The 23321-nt window shown below is 43.3% G+C and overlaps 1 protein-coding gene across 1 annotated transcript in view; it reads right to left on the reverse strand.

Annotated features, from left to right (window-relative positions):
* LOC144800127 (cytochrome P450 4B1-like) overlaps positions 1–23321 on the reverse strand; it is a 417525-nt gene that overhangs the window by 355840 nt on the left and 38364 nt on the right. The window contains exon 2 of the mRNA XM_078671655.1: positions 13526–13670. Coding sequence (XP_078527781.1) covers positions 13526–13670 — 145 coding nt within the window. The remainder of the gene's footprint in view (positions 1–13525; positions 13671–23321) is intronic.

The following is a 23321-nucleotide window of genomic DNA, read 5'->3' on the forward strand; positions in this document are numbered from 1 at the left end:
CACAAGGATGGTGTCATCAGTGATGTCATGACTGATGTCACTGACCATGTCATGAGTGATGTAATATGTGACGTCATCAGCAGTGCATTGCATGCGCAAGTTATAGTGAGTCCAACTAACTGTAACGTGGGAATTTCATTGGTTTTATGCGAGTAAATTTTCCAGCTAACTATAACTGGTGTCAAACCTATGTTTTTTTCAGTGAATTTCATATGTTTTGTAAATGCTATTTCCTAACTATAACGTGTGTAAAACCTATGGTTTTTTCAGTGAATTTCATAGGTTTTTTAAATGCTACTTCCTCACTATAACGTGTTTAAAACCTATGGTTTTTTCAGTGAATATATATATATATATATATATATATATATATATATATATATATATATATATATATATATATATATATATATATAAATTTCTATGGCAAAATGAAACCACTCATTTTGTTCCTTTTCAAATTAAATGTATTAAGTGTTACCACTTTATTCCAATCAAGATGACTTCAGGTGTGCCATACTTTTGTCATAAGTAAGACTGTTAGCCTTCTAGTTGTTCTTTAGAACACTCTGGGACATTCTGTCATTGGGCTATAGTTGGGCTACATCTGGCTGATATTTGGGCTACATTTGGGCTCTTTTGTCTCTGGTGGCCATCTTGGGAGACTGCATATCAGAATTTTTTTAATGAAATATAAGAGGATTTGAGAAGTCACTCAAAATGTGCCCTAATTTTTCTTTCTTCAGCACTAATCATAATTTCTATGGCAAAATGAACCCCCTCATTTAGTTCCTTTGCAAATTAAATGTTTTAACTGTTAACACTTTATTCCAATCAAGATGACTTCAGGTGTGCCATACTTTTGTCATAAGTAAGACTGTTAGCGCTCTGGTTGTTCTTTAGAACACTCTGGGACATACTGCAATTGGGCTATAGTTGGGCTACATCTGGCTGATATTTGGGCTACATTTGTTTTTTTTTGTCTCTGGTGGCCATCTTTGGGCTACATTGGGCTACATTGGGCTACATTTGGGCTCTAACATATATATAGCCCAGTGCAGCCCAATATATATTTTTTCAAAGTTAATTTTCTCAGCAACTACGGAACAGATTTACACCATTCAAAGAAAAGCGTAATCTGCGAGCCGGACTCTACCTTTCTACCAAATTTCTTATAAATCCATTCAGCCATTCGAGCTGTAGCCGTGTCTAAACGTCCTATGGAAAATAACATGGGGAAAACACGTTTTGGGACCCCCCTTTTATCTCAGCCCCCACTTGACGAATCCCCCCCAAACTTTCAGGGAAGGAGCGGAGCAGGCCATCTTCTTTGAGAAATTCGCAAAGATTCGTCCACCGGCGCCAAAGTTATTCTCAATAGGCTACATCTGGCTGATATTTGGGCTACATTTGGGCTCTTTTGTCTCTGGTGGCCATCTTGGGAGACTGCATATCAGAATTTTTTTAATGAAATATAAGAGGATTTGAGAAGTCACTCAAAATGTGCCCTAATTTTTCTTTCTTCAGCACTAATCATAATTTCTATGGCAAAATGAACCCCCTCATTTTGTTCCTTTGCAAATTAAATGTTTTAAGTGTTAACACTTTATTCCAATCAAGATGACTTCAGGTGTGCCATACTTTTGTCATAAGTAAGACTGTTAGCGCTCTAGTTGTTCTTTAGAACACTTTGGGACATTCTGTCATTGGGCTATAGTTGGGCTACATCTGGCTGATATTTGGGCTACATTAGTTTTTTTTGTCTCTGGTGGCCATCTTTGGGCTACATTGGGCTACATTGGGCTACATTTGGGCTCTAACATATATATAGCCCAATGTAGCCCAATATATATTTTTTCAAAGTTAATTTTCTCAGCAACTACTGAACAGATTTACACCATTCAAAGAAAAGCGTAATCTGCGAGCCGGACTCTACCTTTCTACCAAATTTCTTATAAATCCATTCAGCCGTTCGAGCTGTAGCCGTGTCTAAACGTCCTATGGAAAATAACATGGGGAAAACACGTTTTGGGACCCCCCCTTTTATCTCAGCCCCCACTTGACGAATCCCCCCCAAACTTTCAGGGAAGGAGCGGAGCGGAGCAGGCCATCTTCTTTGAGAAATTCGCAAAGATTCGTCCACCTGCGCCAAAGTTATTCTCAATAGAATGTTGCGGATTTCCTATGGAAACTAGGTCCTAACTATAACTACCTACTGGCGACCGCCAGTAGGTAATATATATATATATATATATATATATATATATATATATATTCCCTTATGACGATCCCTCTTTCGGATCCAATTTAGGCGCACAGGGGTATTTTTCTTTCTTTAGTTTATTACCGCAAACAAAAAGCACACCCGACAGACGCGTTTCGGCTACGCGCCTTCGTCAAAAATAAATATATATATATATATATATATATATATATATATATATATATATATATATATATATATATATATATATATATCAAGGCAGCTTTAAAAACATTGATTTAGACACTGGGTTGAAATATGCAGAGCAACCCAGACATAACCTCAAATTTAAATTTCATGTGGCGTTTTCATTTCGCAAGATCATATTTCACCAAATGTTTACATTTTGTTGGTGAAGAATTAAATCGTTTATCAATAAAATATTATGAAATGTATTTTGAATAATACTGATCTTTTACAAAAGTTGTGTCTAATGAGATAATTGTTTGTCTTTCATGTGTAGGTTTGGCGGTATTTCTAGTGGACCTCTGCAGCAGTGTTTCTAAAATCTTGCAGATAAAGAGGCCACAGAACATGGGGTCACCTTAACTGATTTACAGCTATCACTCCTATAAATAATCACTGACCCAGATTCCTAAGTCAGTTTGCACCTGTAGACCTGCTATAAGTGCAAATGGCTGGATTTATAAGAGCACGAAATTCACAAAGGGATTCCTTGCACTCGTAAATCCGTTTACCCAGCATCACATCGCAACGTTGTGCAAAAATAAATCCGTCCACTCCCCACCTCATGGCATGAGGTGGGGAGTGGACGGCTGAAGGTGTAATATGCCTTGGAAGTTTTGAAAAACCTCAAACACATTGGTCTGTGGTCATTCACAAACTTCCATCCCACACTTTCCTACCCAATAAAATTGTAGAAATGGTCAGAGACTAGCTCCAACCAGGGACTGCAGTAAATTTCTACCTAAGTTGTAACAGAACACCCCAACTTTGCGGGGTGCAGGGGAAGGAAAAAAACAGAACTGCATCAAGATACTATCACTGGACAGTGCGATTGTTTTTCTTCACACAAGTCCGCTTTGCACAAATACCAGTGCCTGTGAATAAAAAGGTACTCACAGACTTAGGAGTTTGCACGTGGAAACCTGCAACTGGTCCAGCTTGCCAGCCGTGCTCCAGGAAAGATGTCAGTAAACAAAAACTGTATATCTAAAGCTGTACAAATTAGTATTTCTATGGGTACAGATTTATTAGTATTTCTGAGACTCAGGACGTGCATTATGACTTCACTACCTCATGACTCCTTATAAGGATGATTGGTACAAATGCAAGAGACTTTCTCAATTTCATTTGCCAGCTGAATTTGGCAATTAATCCAGAAAGTCCAAATTCAGAGATCTCTTCCCAACACCAGCAATGCTACTTTTTTCTCCTAAGGAATAGGTCGCTCCTCATAGAACCTTAACAGTAATATACGCGATACTAGCAAGAACGTTACCAATAATAACAATAAGAAGATGTGTGCAGTGCACAACTTGAAGTAAATTACCAGTAGGTGCATGAATAAGAGTTGGGATAATAAGTGGGAAACGTATCTCCCTATAATCTCCTGTACATAACTTTCTTACTGGAGTGGTCTGCTGAAAGTTGAATACGCCTATAATAAGAACATTGTGTGACTACTGCCTTACAATAATTTATTTCAAGTGAGCAGTGACAAGACAACACAATCAATTTGCACCATGTGGTTCAGGGCTCTCCCATCTTCAACATCAACTGTGGGACAGTGTAAGCAGTTGGGTTGTTGGTTGCCTGGGGAGTGAGCCCTGCTCAAGCAGCAATCACAATGCTTGTCAGCGTGAGGCACAAGCAAACCCCTAATTAACCTGAGATGAACCCTCTGGTAACTTGGTACCAAGCAGTCATGCTTAACTTAGATGCAATGTGTAAATTATTTGTGAAGCACTTCAAACAGTAATAAAGTTAGTTACCGCACAAGAAAAATCTGACACTAATTTAGAAAAATAGAATACATTTTAATAAATAAAACAAGAACAAAAAGAGAACAATCCAATCAGTAGAACTGGAGATATGCAATTTTTAAGATTTTAGTGAAAAATAGCGCCAAAAAGCACAAAGCACCAACTGTGGATATCTGATGATGCCAGACCGGGACAAAGTGATAAATTAAGGCCCACCACAATGAAGCGCAGACCGCTACAGAGACCCAGTTAGGTCCACTAAATAAAGTACCTTAAATCCTGGTTTGCGATGCGGCTGCCGTCGAAGACGGATGAATAAGTCTGCGCTGAGGATGCTTCGAGCAGCAGCGGTCCCGAAGAGGCTGAAAGAGAGGCGGTGCAGTCTTTGTTGCAGCGATGCATCGGTTCTGCTTGAGGTTGAGTCTTGTAGCAGAGAAGTTATGTCAGTTCTGCTGGATCCAGAGAGACTGGCAGAGCACCTTAGGCTTACTTCCAAGGGTCCGGGATTGGGGTGGCACCACTTAGCAGGGTAGGACTCACAGATGGAAGAGTCCAGGTGCTGGGGTACAGGTTGTTGGAGCCTTCTGTCCCTGAGGCCCAAGTCAGGAGGCCAGCCAACTATTGCTTGGAGTCACTCTGGTTGTCCTGGGTTCAACAGAAGAAGGCCCAGCCCTTCTCACCCAGGAAAGAGGGCAGCAGGTCAGCACCTCAAGGTAACAGTTCTTCTGAGTAGCAGTCCAGCAGTGTCAGTCCTTTCATCAGTACAGCACTCCTTCTTCCTGGCAGAGTATTCACAAGTACGGAAATACACTGAAGAGTTGGTGTCTGAGGTCCAGTATTTATACCTAGTTGTGCCTTTAATGTGGGGAGAAGCTTCTAGAGGCATGCCTTTGAAGTGCACAGGTGTCCTGCCATCCTGGCCCTGGCTCCAGACTAAACACAGGGGGTATGCAGTCCTTTTTACGCAAGCAGGATGCAGCCTATTCAAGTGTAAGTGGGGCTGGGCCCAGCTCCTCTCTCCCAACCTGCCAGTGCCCATCCAGGCACCCCTAAGCTCCCTATTGAGTGTGGCTGTCAAGGAGGAATACACAAAGCATAACTGTCAACTACACCCAGTCATGTAACACAGACACAGGCTCCAGGTATGAAATGGTAAAGGCAGGAAAATGGCAACTTTCTAAATGTGGCATTTTCAAAATTACAATTTAAATTTCGACTTCACCATAAGTTAGGATTTTTCATTCCAGTACCAAAGACACCAAACATTATACCTGCTCTCAAATGGAAGTTACAGCTTATTAAATGTAATAAGGTAACAACAAAAAGTTTTTCACTACCAGGACATGTAAAACTTAAAAGTACATATCTGACATTTTAAATACACTGCACCCTACCCTGTGGGCTGTTTCGGGCCTACCCTAGGTGTTACTTATGTGTATTAATAGGAAGGTATGGTCCTGGCAAAAGGTTTATTTTGCAAGGTCGACATGTCAGGTTAAACTGTACACACAGGCTGCAATGGTAGGCCTGAGACACGTTTAGAGTACTACTCAAGTAGGTGGCACAAGCAGTGATGCAAGCCCACTAGCAGAATTTAATTCATAGGCCTGGGAACAGGTAGTTACACTTTACTAGGGACTTACAAGTAAACTATATATGCGAATTTGATATATGTCAATTCTACCATGTTTTAAGGAGAGAGCACTAGCATTGGTTAGCAGTGCTAAAGTGCACATAGACTTAAAAGCCAAATAAAACAGGTTCAGAAAACAGGAGAGTAAAGGCAAATAGTTTGGCAATGACCCTGCAGAAAGGCCTAAGTCCAACAGACAGGAACCCTCTCAGCTAGTGGCAGCTGCAACCTATCAGGCAGACTGTGCAGAATGCCATCTACCTACTCACCTTTTTGAACACCAGTCTCGTGGTCTCCCAAGCTTCAGCCTTCTATCTACAAAGTCCACTATCTACTGCCCTCCTGATGAGCTGTCTCCTGCAGTTTTGAACACCTGCCTCATTTAAACTGTCTCCCAGTCATGTAAAGACATGTCTCATGTGCAAACGCCACCAGCCCTTCCAAGTATCAGTCTCCCATCGCACATCAGAAGGATTACCTGGAGACTTACTGGTACACTGAGATATCAGGAATTGCCTATTCTCCCCTGGGGTCAGTAATATCACCCATCAAGCAGCCTGCAAAACAGCACCACTACGAATCAAGTGAATAAGGCCTCTCAACTGCAAAGTACCTGTTCTTCTCAGGCCATGTTTGACATGCATTGGAGCAAAAACATTTGGGACTGGATACACTGCTCTCAATTTGACCCAACTGAAGCGAGAGCAATGCATCAAGTGACTGTTTTTTCTCTGCATTTTAGGTCCTGTAATCCCTAGAAATATTAAACAAAACTACAAATTACATAATGCAAATTAAATCCAGGATTGGATGAACTACTCACACCTGACTTGCAACATCTTTTGAGCTCTGTGAAAGGATAGAAACAACAACCTTTGATATGAGAACATACCTCCAAATGTAAATTTCTAAGCAATTTGTAGCAACTACGTTTTTATGACGTGAAGAAGGCAATCAGCAAGCAGCCTCATGCCTCTGTGACTTGCAATACTTGCAATGAACAGCTGGCGGTCCAGTAATCCTTGCATTACTACCCATTATTTTTATCACCCTCAGAAGTATAAAAGGCTGAGCAATCCTTGCCAAGATTCGCAATGTTGACCGTCAGGTCTCTAGGTCATAACTAGTCGAGTTAGACTTGGCACCATTGGCGTGAGTCTCCCTTCCATTTTCTCAGTTGCCTCCAATGTTTTTGCTGTGTTTTGCTGGACTTGATGCTTTGGCACTTTGCCACTGCTGATCAGTGCCAAAGTGCAAGTGCTCCCTTTTAAAAATTGTTGTTATGCATTAATGATTCCATAATTGGTTATTTGATTTACTTGTCAGACCCTAGTACAGTGCACCACGTGTGCCCAGGGCCTGTAAATCAAATGCTGCTGGTGGGCTTGCAGCACTGATCGTGCCACCCACAGAAGCAGCTTGTAAAATGTGGCTCATGCCTGCCATTGCAGAGCCTGTGTGCAGTCTGGGCATGCCATGTCAACTTGGCAAGTGTACACACTTGTCAGTCCCTAAACCTTCCCTTTTCTACATGTAAGTCACCCCTAATGTAGGCCCAAGGTACCCCTGTGGGCGGGGTGCATTGTATGTGAAAGGTAGCGACATGCCCTGATGTGTGTAGCATGTCCTGATAGTGGAATACTGCCAATTTCATTTTTCAGTATAGCAAGGCTATCTGTTCCCTTAGGCCAGAATGGGCAGTTAGTTTATAAAATCAAAAACATAACTGACCCTAGGAACAAGATACAAAAATAAAGTTTAGTAAGCCTGAACTCAGAATGTCAAAATGCATCCTTAGTGTGGGTGATTTTAACATTCTGCTTTGGGGCTGCCGGAGTTCACGAATGTGAGCAAACTGGAGGATTACGTCGAGACCCTGCTGCTGGAGGTGTGCGGAAAGGACGAGCTGTCACCCCTATTCGCGATTGAACGCGCACACAGATCGTTGGCGGCGAGGCCTCCGCCAGGAGCGACTCCAAGGCCGATAATAGCACGGGTGCTGAATTTTCGTGATAGAAACACGGTTCTGAGAATCTCCAGACAGAAGGGATCCGTCACTCATCAGTCGTGGCAATCTTACTCATCAGGGAAACGTGCTGTCTTTTTATTCGGACTTCACACCTGCGGTCCAAGCGGCCCGCAAAGAGTACCAAACAGTGAAGAAGTTGCTGCAAAAGGAGCAGATCCCATATGCCATGCTTTACCCGGTGAGATTGCGAATAGGCACATATGAAATGGGTAAAATATGTGCAACGCCCAAGCAGGCTATGGAGTATGCTAAGACACTGCAGCGGAATCAAAGACAGACCAACGCAGAGGGCGCCTCGGACATAGATGAATGACCTGCACGAACGGTAGAATATGTGCTATCAGAGACGTTACTTATCAAATGGCGGAATGAGACCAGGAGTGCCTGTGGGGGCGCTATGGACATAGGCGGGTGAGACACACATGAAGAGATTGCCACGACAGGGGTAAGAGGGACTAATTGTGATTCGATGGCTACCCTCCCTTTATACAATCTGGGAGTGGTGGAAGCGGTCACGACCCCCAATGGGTAATCCCCAAATGGACTGCACAGTTATTAAGTTACGATTGGATGGGGTGTTCGAAAGGGGTCATGTCTTTAGCGATTGGGGTGTGCTGAAGTGGGTGGAGGGAGGGGGGGGAAGTTGTCAGAGTTTGTAGTGTTGGGGCACTTAAATGTACTTCTTCTATAAGGCACGTAAGAGGGGTGGAATGCATATTGTACAACTGTTTGACTAAGAATCACCCAGGATGGGAAGCACCACTAACATGACGGGCGAGGTGTGCAGGGCTATATCGTGGAATGTACGTAGCCTGAACACGCCACGGAAAATAAGACAGGTACTGGCGCAGCTAGACAGGCAGAATGCTTCGATAGCGCTGCTTCAAGAGACACATTTAACGGGGGTAACAGAAGCTAGAGTAGCGAAAAGATGGGCAGCGTACAGATTGGCGTCCTCCTACTCTTCATACGCTAGGGGTGTGCTTATTTTAGTAAAAAAGGGGGTGTTATTTCAGGAACTGGACTTAGCAACTGACAAGGAGGGCAGATGGGCGATGGTGTTGGGACAGCTAGGACATGTCCAAGTCACAATCATAAACTTTTATGGACCAGTAGTGGACGACACAACTGCGTATTTGAATATGTACAGAGTACTACGGACATGGCCAGACACAGCGATATTATGGGGTGGGGATTTGAACACACATTTAGATCCCGCATTGGACAAGTCGAATCCACTAGGGGTTAGAATGGGCAGAGTTGCCAAGTGTGTGAAAGATGGTATGCTGGAGTTTGGGCTACAGGACGCATGGCGCACGAGACATCCACAGACACTGGCAGGCACACACATAACACCCGCGACTAATGGGTGGTCTAGATTAGATTACTGGCTAGTCAGAGATGAAGTAAACTACTGGGTGGCTGATGTTAATATTTTGCCCAGAACGCTTTCTGATCACAACCCCGTACTGATAACGATGAACATCCCCCAATACCAGAGGCCACCATTCACGTGGAGATTCCGCGCAGAGGCCTTATTAGACCCTCTATATGCAGAAAGGATCAGGAAGGCCATTGAGATATACTTTGCAGAGAATGAGGGATCAGTGGACAGTGAAGGGACGCTATGGGAGGCATTCAAAGTCACGATTAGAGGGGTGTGTATTGGCACGGCGGCTGGGATTTTGAAGGATATTCGCAATAGATTGCAAAAGCTTGAGAGGCGATTGAGGGAGCTTGAAACGCAGTATGATGCCGAGCATGATGCGCAGATGCTGATGGATATGCGAGAGTTGGTGGATGAGTATAATGAACTCGCAGACTCGGAGATTAAATACCTGTCCAAACGATACATGGCCAGACGATATGGGGAAGGTGGGCGACCGGGCAGATCAATAGTGGCCCAACTAACGCGACGAGCCATGCAGCCTCCTATAGAGCGTATAGTAGATGATAAGGGGGTGGAATACAACACTCCTAAGGAAGTGGGGGATTCGTTTAGGCGATTCTACGGAACACTAAACGAGTCCAAGAGCGACACTGAAGTGCAGGCTCTAAGGGACTATTTAGAGGATGTTGCGTGCGCGTGGCTGTCCGATGATCATAGGAAATACCTCAGTTTACCGGTGGACGAAGAAGAGGTCGTGGCGGCCATTAACACACTCCCGAATGGGAAGGCGCCTGGACCAGATGGGCTGACGGCAGAATTTTATAAAGCGCATGCTCAGCTCCTCGCACCCCATCTATTGGCAATATAAGCTGAGGCCTATGAAGAGGGCAAGCTGCCCCCGTCACTTCGACAGGCGTTAATTATAACACTTTTGATGAAGGACAAGCCACCGGAGAAGTGCGATTCCTATCGCCCTCTATCGCTTATAAACATCAATGCTAAAATTTTAGCGAAGATACTAGCCACCAGGTAGCAGCCACTGATGCCTCTGCTGGTCCTACCAGATCAGGCGGGCTTTATACCAGATCGGTCCACGTCCCTGAATCTACGAACCATATTTGCCATGCTGCATGTGTTAAACCCTGAACTCCAAGCAGTCGGGGTACTATTAGATGCCGCAAAGGCGTTTGATTCAGTGGAGTGGGGCTACATGATACATGTACTGCATAGAATGGGTTTCCCCGTTATGTTCGTTCAGTGGATACAATTGCTCTACGCGGAACCTACGGCACGGGTCCGCATCGGGGGAGACACGTCTGAACCACTACAAATAGGCAGAGGCACACGACAGAGATGCCCGCTGTCCCCGTTATTATTTGCTATCGCCCTGGAACCACTAGCGTGTAAGGTGCGCCAGTTACACAGCGCTGCGGCGTTGCAGTTCGATAATAGACCGGTAGGGATATCACTATACGCTGACGATATGGTTCTGTATGTGCAAGAACCGGCGGTGTACCTATCCCCACTATTGAGGGAATACATAAAGTTTGGCCTATTTTCTGGATTAAGTATCAATTGGCAAAAATCAGTGGTTATTCCGTTGACTGCAGCTACCACATCCCCGGTGATGGAATACCCCCTCATCTGGTCCACAGACCCGGTGAAATACTTGGGAGTGTGGATACACAGGGATCCAGAAATGGTGATTACTGAAAATTACGGAGCAGCATACGAGGCGATTGCTACACAGGTGGACAGGTGGGTGGGATTGCCGTTGTCGCTAGCAGACAGGATTGCTGTTATAAAGATGGTGATATTGCCTAAGCTACTGTACCTGTTTTGTAATGTACCGGTCCCATTGACGGTGCATTTTTTTAAAACAATCCAAACGCAACTCCTTAGACTAGTATGGGGCGCGAAACAGCCACGTATAAGTTGGCGCACACTGGCGCTTCCATACGTTAAGGGGGGATTCAAGGCGCCGGACATATATCTGTACTATCTCTGCTGCCAAGCACAATACGCATACTATTGGTTTCAACACCACGCATTCACACCACACGTGGCAGTGGAGCAGGGGGATGCAGATCCCACACCGCTGAAAGGCATACTGACACACGCTCGTCGACATACACCTAAAACAGAAATAAACACAATAGACATTACTGTAGCGGCCTGGTAAGCCATAGGGCGGAGAACACATAAACTTCCATTGTATGCACCCGCCTTGCCTATACAGGGACACGCGGCACTGTCGGTGGCGCAAGATAGGGGGTCGATTCAATCCCTACGAGAGGTGGGAATAGTTACCATGGGGGACCTCTATACTGAGGGGACGTATATGTCGGAAGACGACCTAACATACATCGCGAACCCGACATTATTGTTCAAGTTTACGTGTCACAGATTGCGACAGGCTATTAGAGCACATTATCCTGATTTTCCGGCAGAACCGGCGCAATCACTCGCGCTGCAGCTGGTTATAACAGCACCCACGAAAAAGAAAATGATAACTAAATTGTATAAAGCGGTCCAGGCGGATACCTCATGCGCAGTAGACGGGAGTCTGACACGTTGGAATAATATATTGGACCCCCCGCTAACAGAGGTAGAGTGGGAACAGGTCTGCGCGATAACAGGGAAATTGACCCCAACAGTAATCTGAGGATCATTCATTTAAAATATATTCACCAGGTGTACCACACTCCGCACAAGCTGTGGAAAATAGGATTGAGAGAAGAGGGGAAATGCAGGAGGTGTGGAGTCGAAAATGCGGGATTCATACACCTGGCTTGGGAGTGTTCCCAGGTGCAAACATACTGGGATGAAGTGATCACCAGTGTGGCAAAGATGACAGGCATTGAGATGCAGAACGACCCAGCGCTGTGTTTGTTAGGGCACGGGTCTGTAGTAAAAGGTGCACTGGACAAATTGATTCAGGTGGCGTTGCTACTGGCAAGGCGGCGTGTGTTGTTCACTTGGGACAGCAAACTCTCTCCTAAAGTATCGGGCTGGCTAAAGGATATGGTGTTCTCCAGAGACCAGCTTGAGACATATGCGGAAGAGCTACCTGTGAAGTCGAAACCTAAAGACATATGGGCCGAACAGTCAGGGGACGATGAGTAAATGATTGAGAGAAAGAGATGAGAGAGGTGGTCTGATCTGGGGAAGTGTGGATTAGAACTAATACCAGAAAATGAGGTAGGGAAATGAGGTGCGATGGGTGACAGTCTGTACGTATGTGACAGGAAAGTACGAGGAGTGTACGGTAATGTGCCCTGTTGAGTTTGTTATACGGTTACACGGTTGATGTGTGCACACTGGCTAATGTTTGCTATATATGGTCAACAGTTGTTTAAGTCGAAAAGGTTGAAAACGACAGATGAGTCTAACACATGTCTACAGACCATAGGTTGCACTGTGCCCGCTCTCCCTGCAAGATGCACTGAAGGCATACTGAAATGTGAAGGATGGGAGTAAAAGTGATGGGGGAGGGGGAGGGGGAGGATGTGCGGATATGGCGCAAGACATCAGGATGGCACTGAACACGCTGATTTCAAACGCGGCCGGCCCTGTGTGGTTGTAGGCGGCATGCTGTGTTAAGCAACGGCTCGGAAGCCAAGACACCGTGCTAGAATGCAAAGATCGCATGGTGAGCTGCCGGCCACAAAGTGGATGTAGGCGCACAGCTGTGTCACCTGCTAACTATAAATAAAGGGTTTTTTGTAAATGAAAAAAAAAAAAAACTAGAGACCCCATTTCTAACAAGTCTCATCAAGGTATGGACAGTGATTCATACATAATCGCAATTTTCTATGTTTTAGTAATAGTCCACTTTTGTGGTAATTGGAACTTTACTGAATCATCCTAATACCAGGGAGACATTGACCACTACATACAAAGCGCAAAGGACACCTACTGCACATCAACCATTAGTAGACAATCATGGATTACTGCTCCACAGGCTGCCTGCGCCTCAGTACATGATGTCTTGTGCTGGAGGTGGAAAAGGCACAGTCTGATATGTATCTCCACTCCAATGATAACTAGTCTCAGGAAAGAAGCCTTATATAATCTGAGAATATCTGGGTTTGTAAAGACAGGCAGTTTGGTCACTTAGGAAACACCTACAGAAGGTATTTCAATGCACTATTAGGTGCTGAGTTGAATATATGGGGACTTTAACTTAACATTTCAGGACTTATAGTGCCTAAAAGAAGTAACTTTACCTTATTGTTACATCTTAATATCAGTGAAGACTTACCACTTCTTGCCAACAAGGTTTTAGCATAATCAGGATGAATGATGTTCAAGTAGGCCACAAATCTTCCAAACCACACTGGGTAGGCATAAGGGTATTGCGTGCCCCAACCAACCATTTTGTCCAAATCTGTTCCATCTTCATGAAACTGAAAAAGAGAACAAAATGTGGAGACAATCCGGTTAGTCATACAACTAAATAAAAGAAAATAAGTGTTGTTTTTTCTGTTCAAACATTTTATTAACTTTTAAGACTAGCACGAATGAGTGCCATATATATATATACATATATATATATATATATATATATATATATATATATATAAATATATGCTATATATATGTTGGAGATGCGTGTAAAAAGAATCTGAAGAACAAATTCAATATGCCACATGATCAAGAGATAGAAATCAAACATAAAATTGCACTGTTTCAATCATTCTTGAGTTTTAATGCTAGGTGGGAATAGTAATAAAACAATAAAAATAGAGTAACGAATAAACAAAAGCCTAAGTGACATACAAAGAATCCACAGAAGCACTAAACCAAGGATTAAGTCCAGGTCAAAGATACTAACAATGAGAAGGGAATTATCTGATTGGATTGGAAGCTGCAATGGTTTACAGAGGTTCAGCTTCCAATAGAAAAAGTTCCACATAATAATTGGCAGCCATAGATTACATGTCTGCAAACATTGGCTAGTACAGAACATTCATGTGTGGTTTATTGCGGCACTTGCCTGCACCATGGTGTGCTGCAAGCAGGAGCTGCATGAGGAGACACATAGCTGAAGGCTGAACGGTTCGCAGGCCGTGGTCAGCATGTGCAGTCAGCCCACCTCGGCAGGCACAGACCCACCACCGAAGAGAAGGACGACTGCAGCGCTGGGACTGAGAACCAGTTATAGAGTGAAGTGTTGAGACTCTGACTCTATTGCCTATAGAGGATTCATGGTCCCCCACAGATAATGCGGTGAATTGAGGAGGTGAACGAGAAATGCACACATGGTGTGGTGTCCAGACAGAGCCAATAAGACTGATCAAGGAAAGAGAAAAGAATTGTTAGAGGGCCAATAAAAAGAGTGGAAAGAAGAAGGGGGGAAGAAAGGCTACTGTTCTCTGGATAGCTTAGACAGAGTTATGAATGGCTCATGGGCATGGAGTTCATGCAAACACAATACAAGTAGGGGTCCTTGGCTGTCAAGATATGGTCGCTCAAGGGATATTTCTCAGAAGGGATAGTGGATCTAAACCATCTTATTGGTGGGTCGAAGGACTAATTAGTACCCTCTCTTATAAAACTCAATGTTTTTAATCTGACTATTCCTATCCGAACATCAGGATTCTTAAGCTGCCCTCCACTAAACTTGCTGATCTGTTTAATAACAAAAAACACTGTCTGTCTGTTAAGATACCTTGTATGGAAACGTTAATTAAAATGTTATATTAAAAAAGAAAAGAGTATTGGAAGGACTTGTATTAATGAAATGCTTCCGTTAACAGGGGATACCCACCTGCATCTTTCTGAACAATGACAATCTATGCCTTCATTCCTCTTACTGGAGGATACCCATCATAAAGTCAGCCAATCGATGGGATAGAGACAAAATGAGAGATTACAATATGTATTAACGGGTAGTACAAGAGATATTATAGCTCTTGAAACCTGTAGATTGTACCACTTTTTAACACAAGACCAGTGTATCCTCCAAAACCCCATCCGGCCAGTTACATTGTTAACTAAATCATGAACATGCGGCAAAATCAGAGAATATTTGAGCTCCCCTGACGGCTATATCAGTCTCTGGCTTTACCATCTGTACACATATCTTGCCAGCAAGACACACGTACCTACTTTGTAAGTGCTCTACACAGCTACAACCAGTTGGTAACAAAGTGATGAGGTTTTAAAGGAAAAATAAAACATTGATTTAGGAAGTCTGAGAAATCCCCAAAGAGAAGGGGACAATGGCCTGGCATATGAAACAATTTAAGAAAGTAAAGGTAAGATGCCCCAACACCTCAATCTGAAGTACCACTTTCCAATTGGTGCCATCAAAACACTTCAAGAGACCAAAGAGCCATTTCTGAAATGATATGCAAGAGCAGGTGAAGGAGAGATACAAGAAGATCATCACAAAGTTGTTCAGACACAGCCTGAATACTCATGACTATTTTGATCATCACTGATCATAAGGAGTTCCAAGTAAAGGGTTTCCCCCATCTAATCTATGAGAAAAATGCAAGAATAAAGTTGGAGCTAATTAGAAAACCCAGGCATATCTGTTTTAAGCCCATGGAAAACCTGAAGACCATCACAAGATATTCACTGAAACAGTCCTTACTCAAACAAACTCCCTAAATCCCTCGCAGCTAATGCACTCAGATCTCGGTCCAGTCTGTTAAGATACCTTGTATGGAAACGTTAATTAAAATGTAATATTAAAAAAGAAAAGAGTATTGGAAGGACTTGTATTAATGAAATGCTTCCGTTAACAGGGGATACCGACCTGCATCTTTCTGAACAATGACAATCTATGCCTTCATTCCTCTTACTGGAGGATACCATCATAAAGTCAGCCAATCGATGGGATAGAGACAAAATGAGAGATCACAATATGTATTGACGGGTAGTACAAGAGATATTATAGTTCTTGAAACCTGTAGGTTGTACCACCTTTTAACACAAGACCAGTGTATCCACCAAAACCCCATCCGGCCAGTTTCATTGTTAACTAAATCATGAACATGCGGCAAAATCAGAGAATACTTGAGCTCCCCTGACGGTTATATCAGTCTCTGGCTTTACCATCTGTACACATATCTTGCCAGCAAGACACACGTACCTACTTTGTAAGTGCTCTACACAGCTACAACCAGTTGGTAACAAAGTGGTGAGGTTTTAAAGGAAAAATAAAACATTGATTTAGGAAGTCTGAGAAATCCCCAAAGAGAAGGGGACAATGGCCTGGCATATGAAACAATTTAAGAAAGTAAAGGTAAGATGCCCCAACACCTCAATCTGAAGTACCACTTTCCAATATGTGCCATCAAAACACTTTAAGAGACCAAAGAGCCATTTCTGAAATGATATGCAAGAGCAGGTGAAGGAGAGATACAAGAAGATCATCACAAAGTTGTTCAGACACAGCCTGAATACTCATGACTATTTTGATCATCACTGATCATAAGGAGTTCCAAGTAAAGGGTTTCCCCCATCTAATCTATGAGAAAAATGCAAGAATAAAGTTGGAGCTAATTAGAAAACCCAGGCCTTTCTGTTTTAAGCCCATGGAAAACCTGAAGACCATCACAAGATATTCACTGAAACAGTCCTTACTCAAACAAACTCCCTAAATCCCTTGCAGCTAATGCACTCAGCTCTCGGTCCAGTACTGGCAGCACTGCACTCCTCAAAGGTCTGAGACGAGATGGCTGCTGTCAAACAGATCTGGGGCTACGTTGTTCCAGCATCTGACTATCGGTTGCTACAATAAAACATTAAGAAAACCATTGAATGACAATGTTGCGGGCCACTGCATCTGCCTATCTCTGTATAGCAGGTACTTGAATCTTTTTTTACTCAAGTAAGTAAAGCCACTTGTGAAGAATAGAGATGTGCAGGCTTTTACCAAAGACTGGTGAAACACTGTTACAACAAACATTCCTAAATTAACTGTAAAGATACTATAAGAGGCCCTGAAATTAAACTTTTGACATGATTAAATGCAAAGGTGGGAACAAAAGTGATTAAGTGACATGACATCAAAATCTTAAAAAGAGTTAAAATCTTACATTGGGCCATTGTTTATGGTCATTAGTTGTGGAGACAACAATACAACAACCGAAAGCACTGTGGGACCTTTTGTGTGTTGAGGCCCTTCAAAGGAAATCATGGAAAACGTTTAGTTCTAGACTTGTATTCAAACCAAGTAGGGACAGGTGATGGGAAAGAGGAGTAAATCCAAAAATGTCAGTCTTTGGACCTAGAACATCAATTACTAGTTCAAAACGATCCAACTGTGATACCACCTGGGTGGGAACAAGCATGATAATCCAAATAAGAAATTCACAAATGCAATCCCTCACCCATCATATTAGGTTTTTCCTAAAGATACACTCTAAATCCTTAGCCAATTGCTTTTGGGGCCACTCTTCTTCATCTACAAAATAAGACCAGTAAATGGTTTCCGCATTTTTCTGTTTTCTTCTTCCAATGTTTCCTTTTTATGTATATTGACATTATGTAACATCATGCTGTTACTTTGACCCCCTGCATGCGGAGCATATTTTTGCGCTATGCGGGAGATTTGAATAGTGGGCGAGATTCGGACCGCCCCTGGCCGTTCTCCGCACACGCCCTCTGTGACGTCAGACGGTCAGGGGCTTTCCGAAGCATGCAAAAAGTTAAACCCTGCACCAATGACTAATTCTGCTAGCTCAGCATAACTGTGCTAAAATATAAGCTTGATTTCATTTATTCCAAAGTGATCACTGAAATGAAACTGCCACATCTGTGACCATAGCAGGCAAAAGATCACCATGTATTGCAGTATTCTTTTTATTACAAGTGCAAGAAAAAGTACTAGAAGAAGACTGAAAGTTCTATATTGAGGGGTTTCTGTTGAAGTATCCAAGGCATGCAATAGCTAAACTGATCTTACTTTTGATTGTAAAGCTATCACTGACTTCTGTCCAATTTATTTCCAAAACTATCCAATCAATTTACAAATGGACATATTTGTGGTGAGCACCTTTTGATTTCACTAACATTATATGCAAAATATACTTATTTATAGGGGCTTTCAGCCAGCTCTCTTCATCGATATGTCTTTTGTTGTCTCATTCATATTTTACTTCCGCCCATTACAGCTCACAATATGAGGCAGTGGGTCCGCCCACTTCAGCCACTGGCTAACTTCACTTTGAGTGAGTGCATTTTGCTCTTTTACAAGGAGCACATCCACACACAAGGTAATTCCTTTTAGTGTTTATGTGTTTACTTTATTATTACTTTAGTGTTAGCTTTGTGTTTAGATCATGATGTGATTGCAGGATACTTTCTAGCAGTTGTGAGAAAAGGGTGGACTCCTTCTTTATGAGTTACTGTCTCCTGCTAATGCTTCTGTAAAGTCCTTTTGAGGGACATTTGTTTATTTGACTGCTGCTATTTCAGTGCATATCACATTGTGTCCATTAGAACTGTTCTTTATAAATATATAACTGAACTCCTTTATGTCATGGTGGTATGTATTTTACTTGAGGAATACAGTTATAATTGTAAACAATGTTAGTCTGCATATCCTCCTTATGTGGGTTTCTAGTTTGCTTTCAGTGTGCTTGTATGTCATACTTAAGGAAACATTTATCTATTATAATACTCATTGAAGCATTGTCATTTATTTGAATTTAAGTGTGACCTATCTATCTACCTATTTAGCTATCTATCTCATCAGCAGCAGCATTTGTAGAGCGCCTGGTTACACCAACGGTGTGTCCCCGCGCTGAGCAGAAGCTCAGAAATGACACGAGACAGGAAGGAGAGCCCTAGCTGTCTTGTTTAAAGGTCCATTCTGGTTTATAGGTGGGAGAAAACCCAAGTTTTCAGCCTTTTCCTAAAGTCAACTTCACATGGCTCTTTCCTCAAATCCATTGGTAATGAATTCCAATGTTTTGCTGCCAGGTATTTGAAAGAGCAGCCTCCTAGCCTGGCCTTCCTAAATTTGGGTACTATTACCAATGACTTTCCTTCAGCTCTTAGGCCTTCTATTGGGGGTGGAGGATGTGTTAATGTCTTGTAGACACCTTGGGCCTTTATTTGCTAGGATACGATGGCAGAAGCACATTGCCTTGAACAGGATCGTCTTGGCCACAGGCAACCAATGCAATTTGGCCCGGGCCTTTGTGTTGGACGATCTTCTAGGTAGATTGCAGCTTCATCAGCCTTTTTTGGCTACAGCTAGATCTAGAAAATTGCTGTAATCAATCTGAGAGGTGACCACTGCATGTATTATACTTTTTTCTGGCTTGAACCGGTAGTAGGTCAATGACTTTCCGTAGGGTTTTCAGAGTTCCGAAACATTTGCCTGTTTTTTTTCGGATTTGATTTTCATGTGTCAGGTTGTGGTAAAAACAATACTCCAAGGTTCTTGACTTCAGTTTTAGGGGTTGGGAGCTGGCCAAGTGCTTCCGGACACCAAACTGATGTCCAGATAGCGCTCTTCCCATTACCATCACTTCTGTCTTACTGCCTTTTAAGTTTTAAGCAGTGGTCTGCCATCCATGCTGTTACTTCCTCCATACATTGGGAACATTAATGTGCATTATGTTCTGGGTTTTGCGATAGTGTGACGATAAGCTGAGTATCGTCAGGTTGAGATACAATGGACACTTTGTAGCCTTCCACTATATTAGCTAGGGGTCCCATATAAAGGTTGAACAATGTAGGGCTCAGTATTGACCCCTAGGGAACTCCTTGTAATAGGGGAGATCTCTTGGAAGTGAATGTGTCTTGTGTAATCTGGAAACCCCTTTCCGCCAGGAAGGATTTCATCCAGCTCAGAGCCATACCCCTATACCACAAGCTTCTAATCTCTGTAGGAGGAGTTCATGGGAGACTGTATCAAATGCTGCACTGAGGTCCAAAAGGATCAGTGCAGCTGTCTGTCCTTCGTCCGTCCGTTGTCTTAGAGTTTCTGTGGCCAGGAGCAAGGCAGTTTCAGTGGACTGTACGGCACGGAACCTGATTGTGAGCAGGGTAGTAGGTCATTATTATTGCTGTGTTTTGTGAGCTGAGTGTTAACAATTTTTTCTGCAATTTTAGCAAAGAAAGGTCGACGTGAGAAGGGTCGTAGATTATCTAGTACCTCATAATCTATTTGTGGGTATTTCCTTAATGGGAGGACCATAGCTTGCTTCCATTCATAGGGAACTTCTCCCGATTGGAAGGAGCGGGAGATAAGTTCTGATATGAAACGTACAATACATTTTGCTCCTTGTAATAAGATTTTGGGACGGGCTGGGTCTCTAGGTGAACCTGATTTGATTCTGTTTGCTAGTTTCCTTATTGCATCTGGCTCTGACATTATATAAATTCCTCTAGGGTTGCAACTTTGACTAATGTGGATGTAGTGTCTTTGGAGCTAGTGGCCTGGTGTGCTTCTCTAGGGAAAGTATCATAGATTATTGTCACTTTCTCTGCAAAGAAGTCTGCAATTCTATTCCTGGATTCCTCCAGTATGGAGGGGGGCTCTGTTAGTCTATCTGCTGATTGTAGGGATTTTAATATGGCAAACATCTCTTGTGAGGAGTTTTTGGCAATTTCAATTTTTCCAGTGTAGATCTCACAACGAGTTTTCTTTTCAGAGCGTAGTAGGTTTTTTGTTGTTGTTTATATTCTCCTTTAATGTTTCGCAGTAGTTCTTACGCCACCTGCGTTCCAACTGTTTGCACTTTTGTTTGGCCTTCATTAAGGAGTCATTGAACCATGGAGCTGAGATGCACCCCTTCTTGTATTTTTGGTCGTCCAGGGTGCTATTTCATTCAGCGCTTCGGTTATCCATGATCCCACTTGTCTGTTGGCTAGGTTAATATCCTTGTCCAGCTCTGGCTCATTTTTTCGTAGCATCTGAGTGAACGAGTCAGGATTAAACATCTCCCACTTCCAATGGGTTACTGGCTTTTTGGGTAAGCTGACTCTTGAATTGAATTGAATTGAAGAGGCTCTTATATAGCGCATGGCTACTCGAAAGCATCCCAGCGCTTGATGTTGAACAGAAGAAATAGACAAGATCTGGGCAGTGTAGGCTAACTCATCTATGCCTTGGGAAACAGTGCTGTTTTAAGTTGTTTTCGGAATACCAGCAAGTTGGGTTCTAGACGAAGTGAGAGCGGGAGGGCATTCCACAGCTTTGCTGCATTTCGCGAGAAAAGGCGGTCCCCAGATCGAGCTCTGTTGGTTCTGGGTATTATAAGAAGGTTTTGCTGTTTAGAACGAAGGTCCCTAGATGGAGTATATGGTCTAATCATATCATTCAGGACGGGGGGGCCATTCCCATGGAGAGTTTTATGGACCAGACAGAGGGTTTTGAAATGGACCCGCTCCTTTATTGGGAGCCAATGCAGGGTCCTTAGTGAGGGCACTGCTGAGGTACGATGGCTAGTACCAGTGAGTAGCCTCGCTGCGGAGTTTTGGGCCGTCTGAAGTCGACTGATAACTGAGGTGGGGGCTCCTAAGTAGAGTGCATTCCCATAGTCCAGCCTTGATAGAATAAGGGACTGGACTATGGTTTTCTTAGCGGTTTCGGGTAGCTGGGAGAGGATTTTGCGGATGGTTTTCGTTAGACCGAAGCAAGTAGCCACTGTTTTTCTTGCCTGGATTTTGAAGGATAATTCCGTGTCGAGCCAGAACCCAAGGCTTTTTATCTCAGTTTTTGGGGTAGGTCCGGGTCCCATGCAAGTAGGCCACATAGCAGAGGTGTTAAAGGTGGCTTTTCTTCCGAGCATCATCAGCTCGGTTTTTCCTCCGTTCAGTTTCAGATGGGATGCATCCATCCACTCTGCGACCGCTCCCAGGCAGCTGCAAAGATTGTCCGGGGGGAGTCTGCCTGGGTGAGGGAGACTACTAGCTGGGTATCATCAGCGTAGCTTACCAGTTGGATTCCAAAGGGGGCCACTACCTCTGCCAAAGGTGCCATGTACACATTGAACAGTGTGGGGCTGAGGGAGGAGCCTTGTGGTACCCCACACTGTAATGGCACTGGAAGGGAGCAGTTGGTGTCTGAGAAGACCTTAAAGAATCTATTACTAAGGAAGGACTCAAGCCACTCAAGGGCTTTACCTGTGACTCCAATTCTCTCTAGACGAGCTAGGAGGACACGGCGGCACTGAGGTCCAGGAGGATAATGGCCGCGCTGCCACCTGCGTCCAGAATCCTCCTGGATACCTCGACCACCCTTAACAAAGCTGTTTCGGTTCCCTGTCCCTTTCGGAAGCCTGTTTGTGTGGGGTGTAGCAGGTTATGGGACTCCAGATAGGATGCCAGTTGTTTATTCACCCATTTTTCAGTAAGCTTACTGATACCAGGGAGGAGGGAGATGGGACGGTAGTTGGAAAAATCATCAGGGTTGAGATTTGGCTTTTTCAACAGAGCCCTTACCATGGCTAATTTCCAGTCTTGAGGCACTGTGCCAGACTCCAGAGAAGTATTGACCAGGTCAATGATGTTTCTGCTAACATGAGGGAGGACTAATTTCAAGATAGACATAGGGGCGGGATCAAGGGGAGAACCGCTCTTTATGGAATTAAAAAGGGAAGGGAAAAGATCGTCACTGAGCGGATGAAAGGAAGCAAGATGGGGTATGGTAGAGTCGATATCATCCCTCGGAGAAGGGTTGGATTCAACTGCTGGAAGTGGAGGGAGAGAGAGAAGAATTTTTTCGATTTTCGTGGCAAAAAAGTTTGCTAGTTCATTGCAGCGGGCACCAGATTCTTCAGATGAAAGTACGGATGTAGGGGGATCAGGGGCCCTTGTCAAAGTTTTTACTATTCTAAACCTTTCTCTGGGAGCGTTAGTGGATTTTTCGATTTTTTCAGCATAAAAAGTGGATTTGACTATATTAAGTGCAGTTTTATATTTCTTAATTGTAAGTTTGTATTTAGTTTTTTTCTCTTCGTCATAGTGTTTTCGCCATTGTCTTTCCTCTCGTTTGCATTCCTGTTTAAGAGATCTTAGGTCCGAATTGAACCATGGCTGTTTATTCGGACCTTTTTTCTTTGAAATGCATTTTTTAGGGAGCACAC

Source organism: Lissotriton helveticus, chromosome 1_2, assembly GCF_964261635.1.
Source record: "Lissotriton helveticus chromosome 1_2, aLisHel1.1, whole genome shotgun sequence".
Lineage (NCBI taxonomy): Eukaryota > Metazoa > Chordata > Amphibia > Caudata > Salamandridae > Lissotriton > Lissotriton helveticus.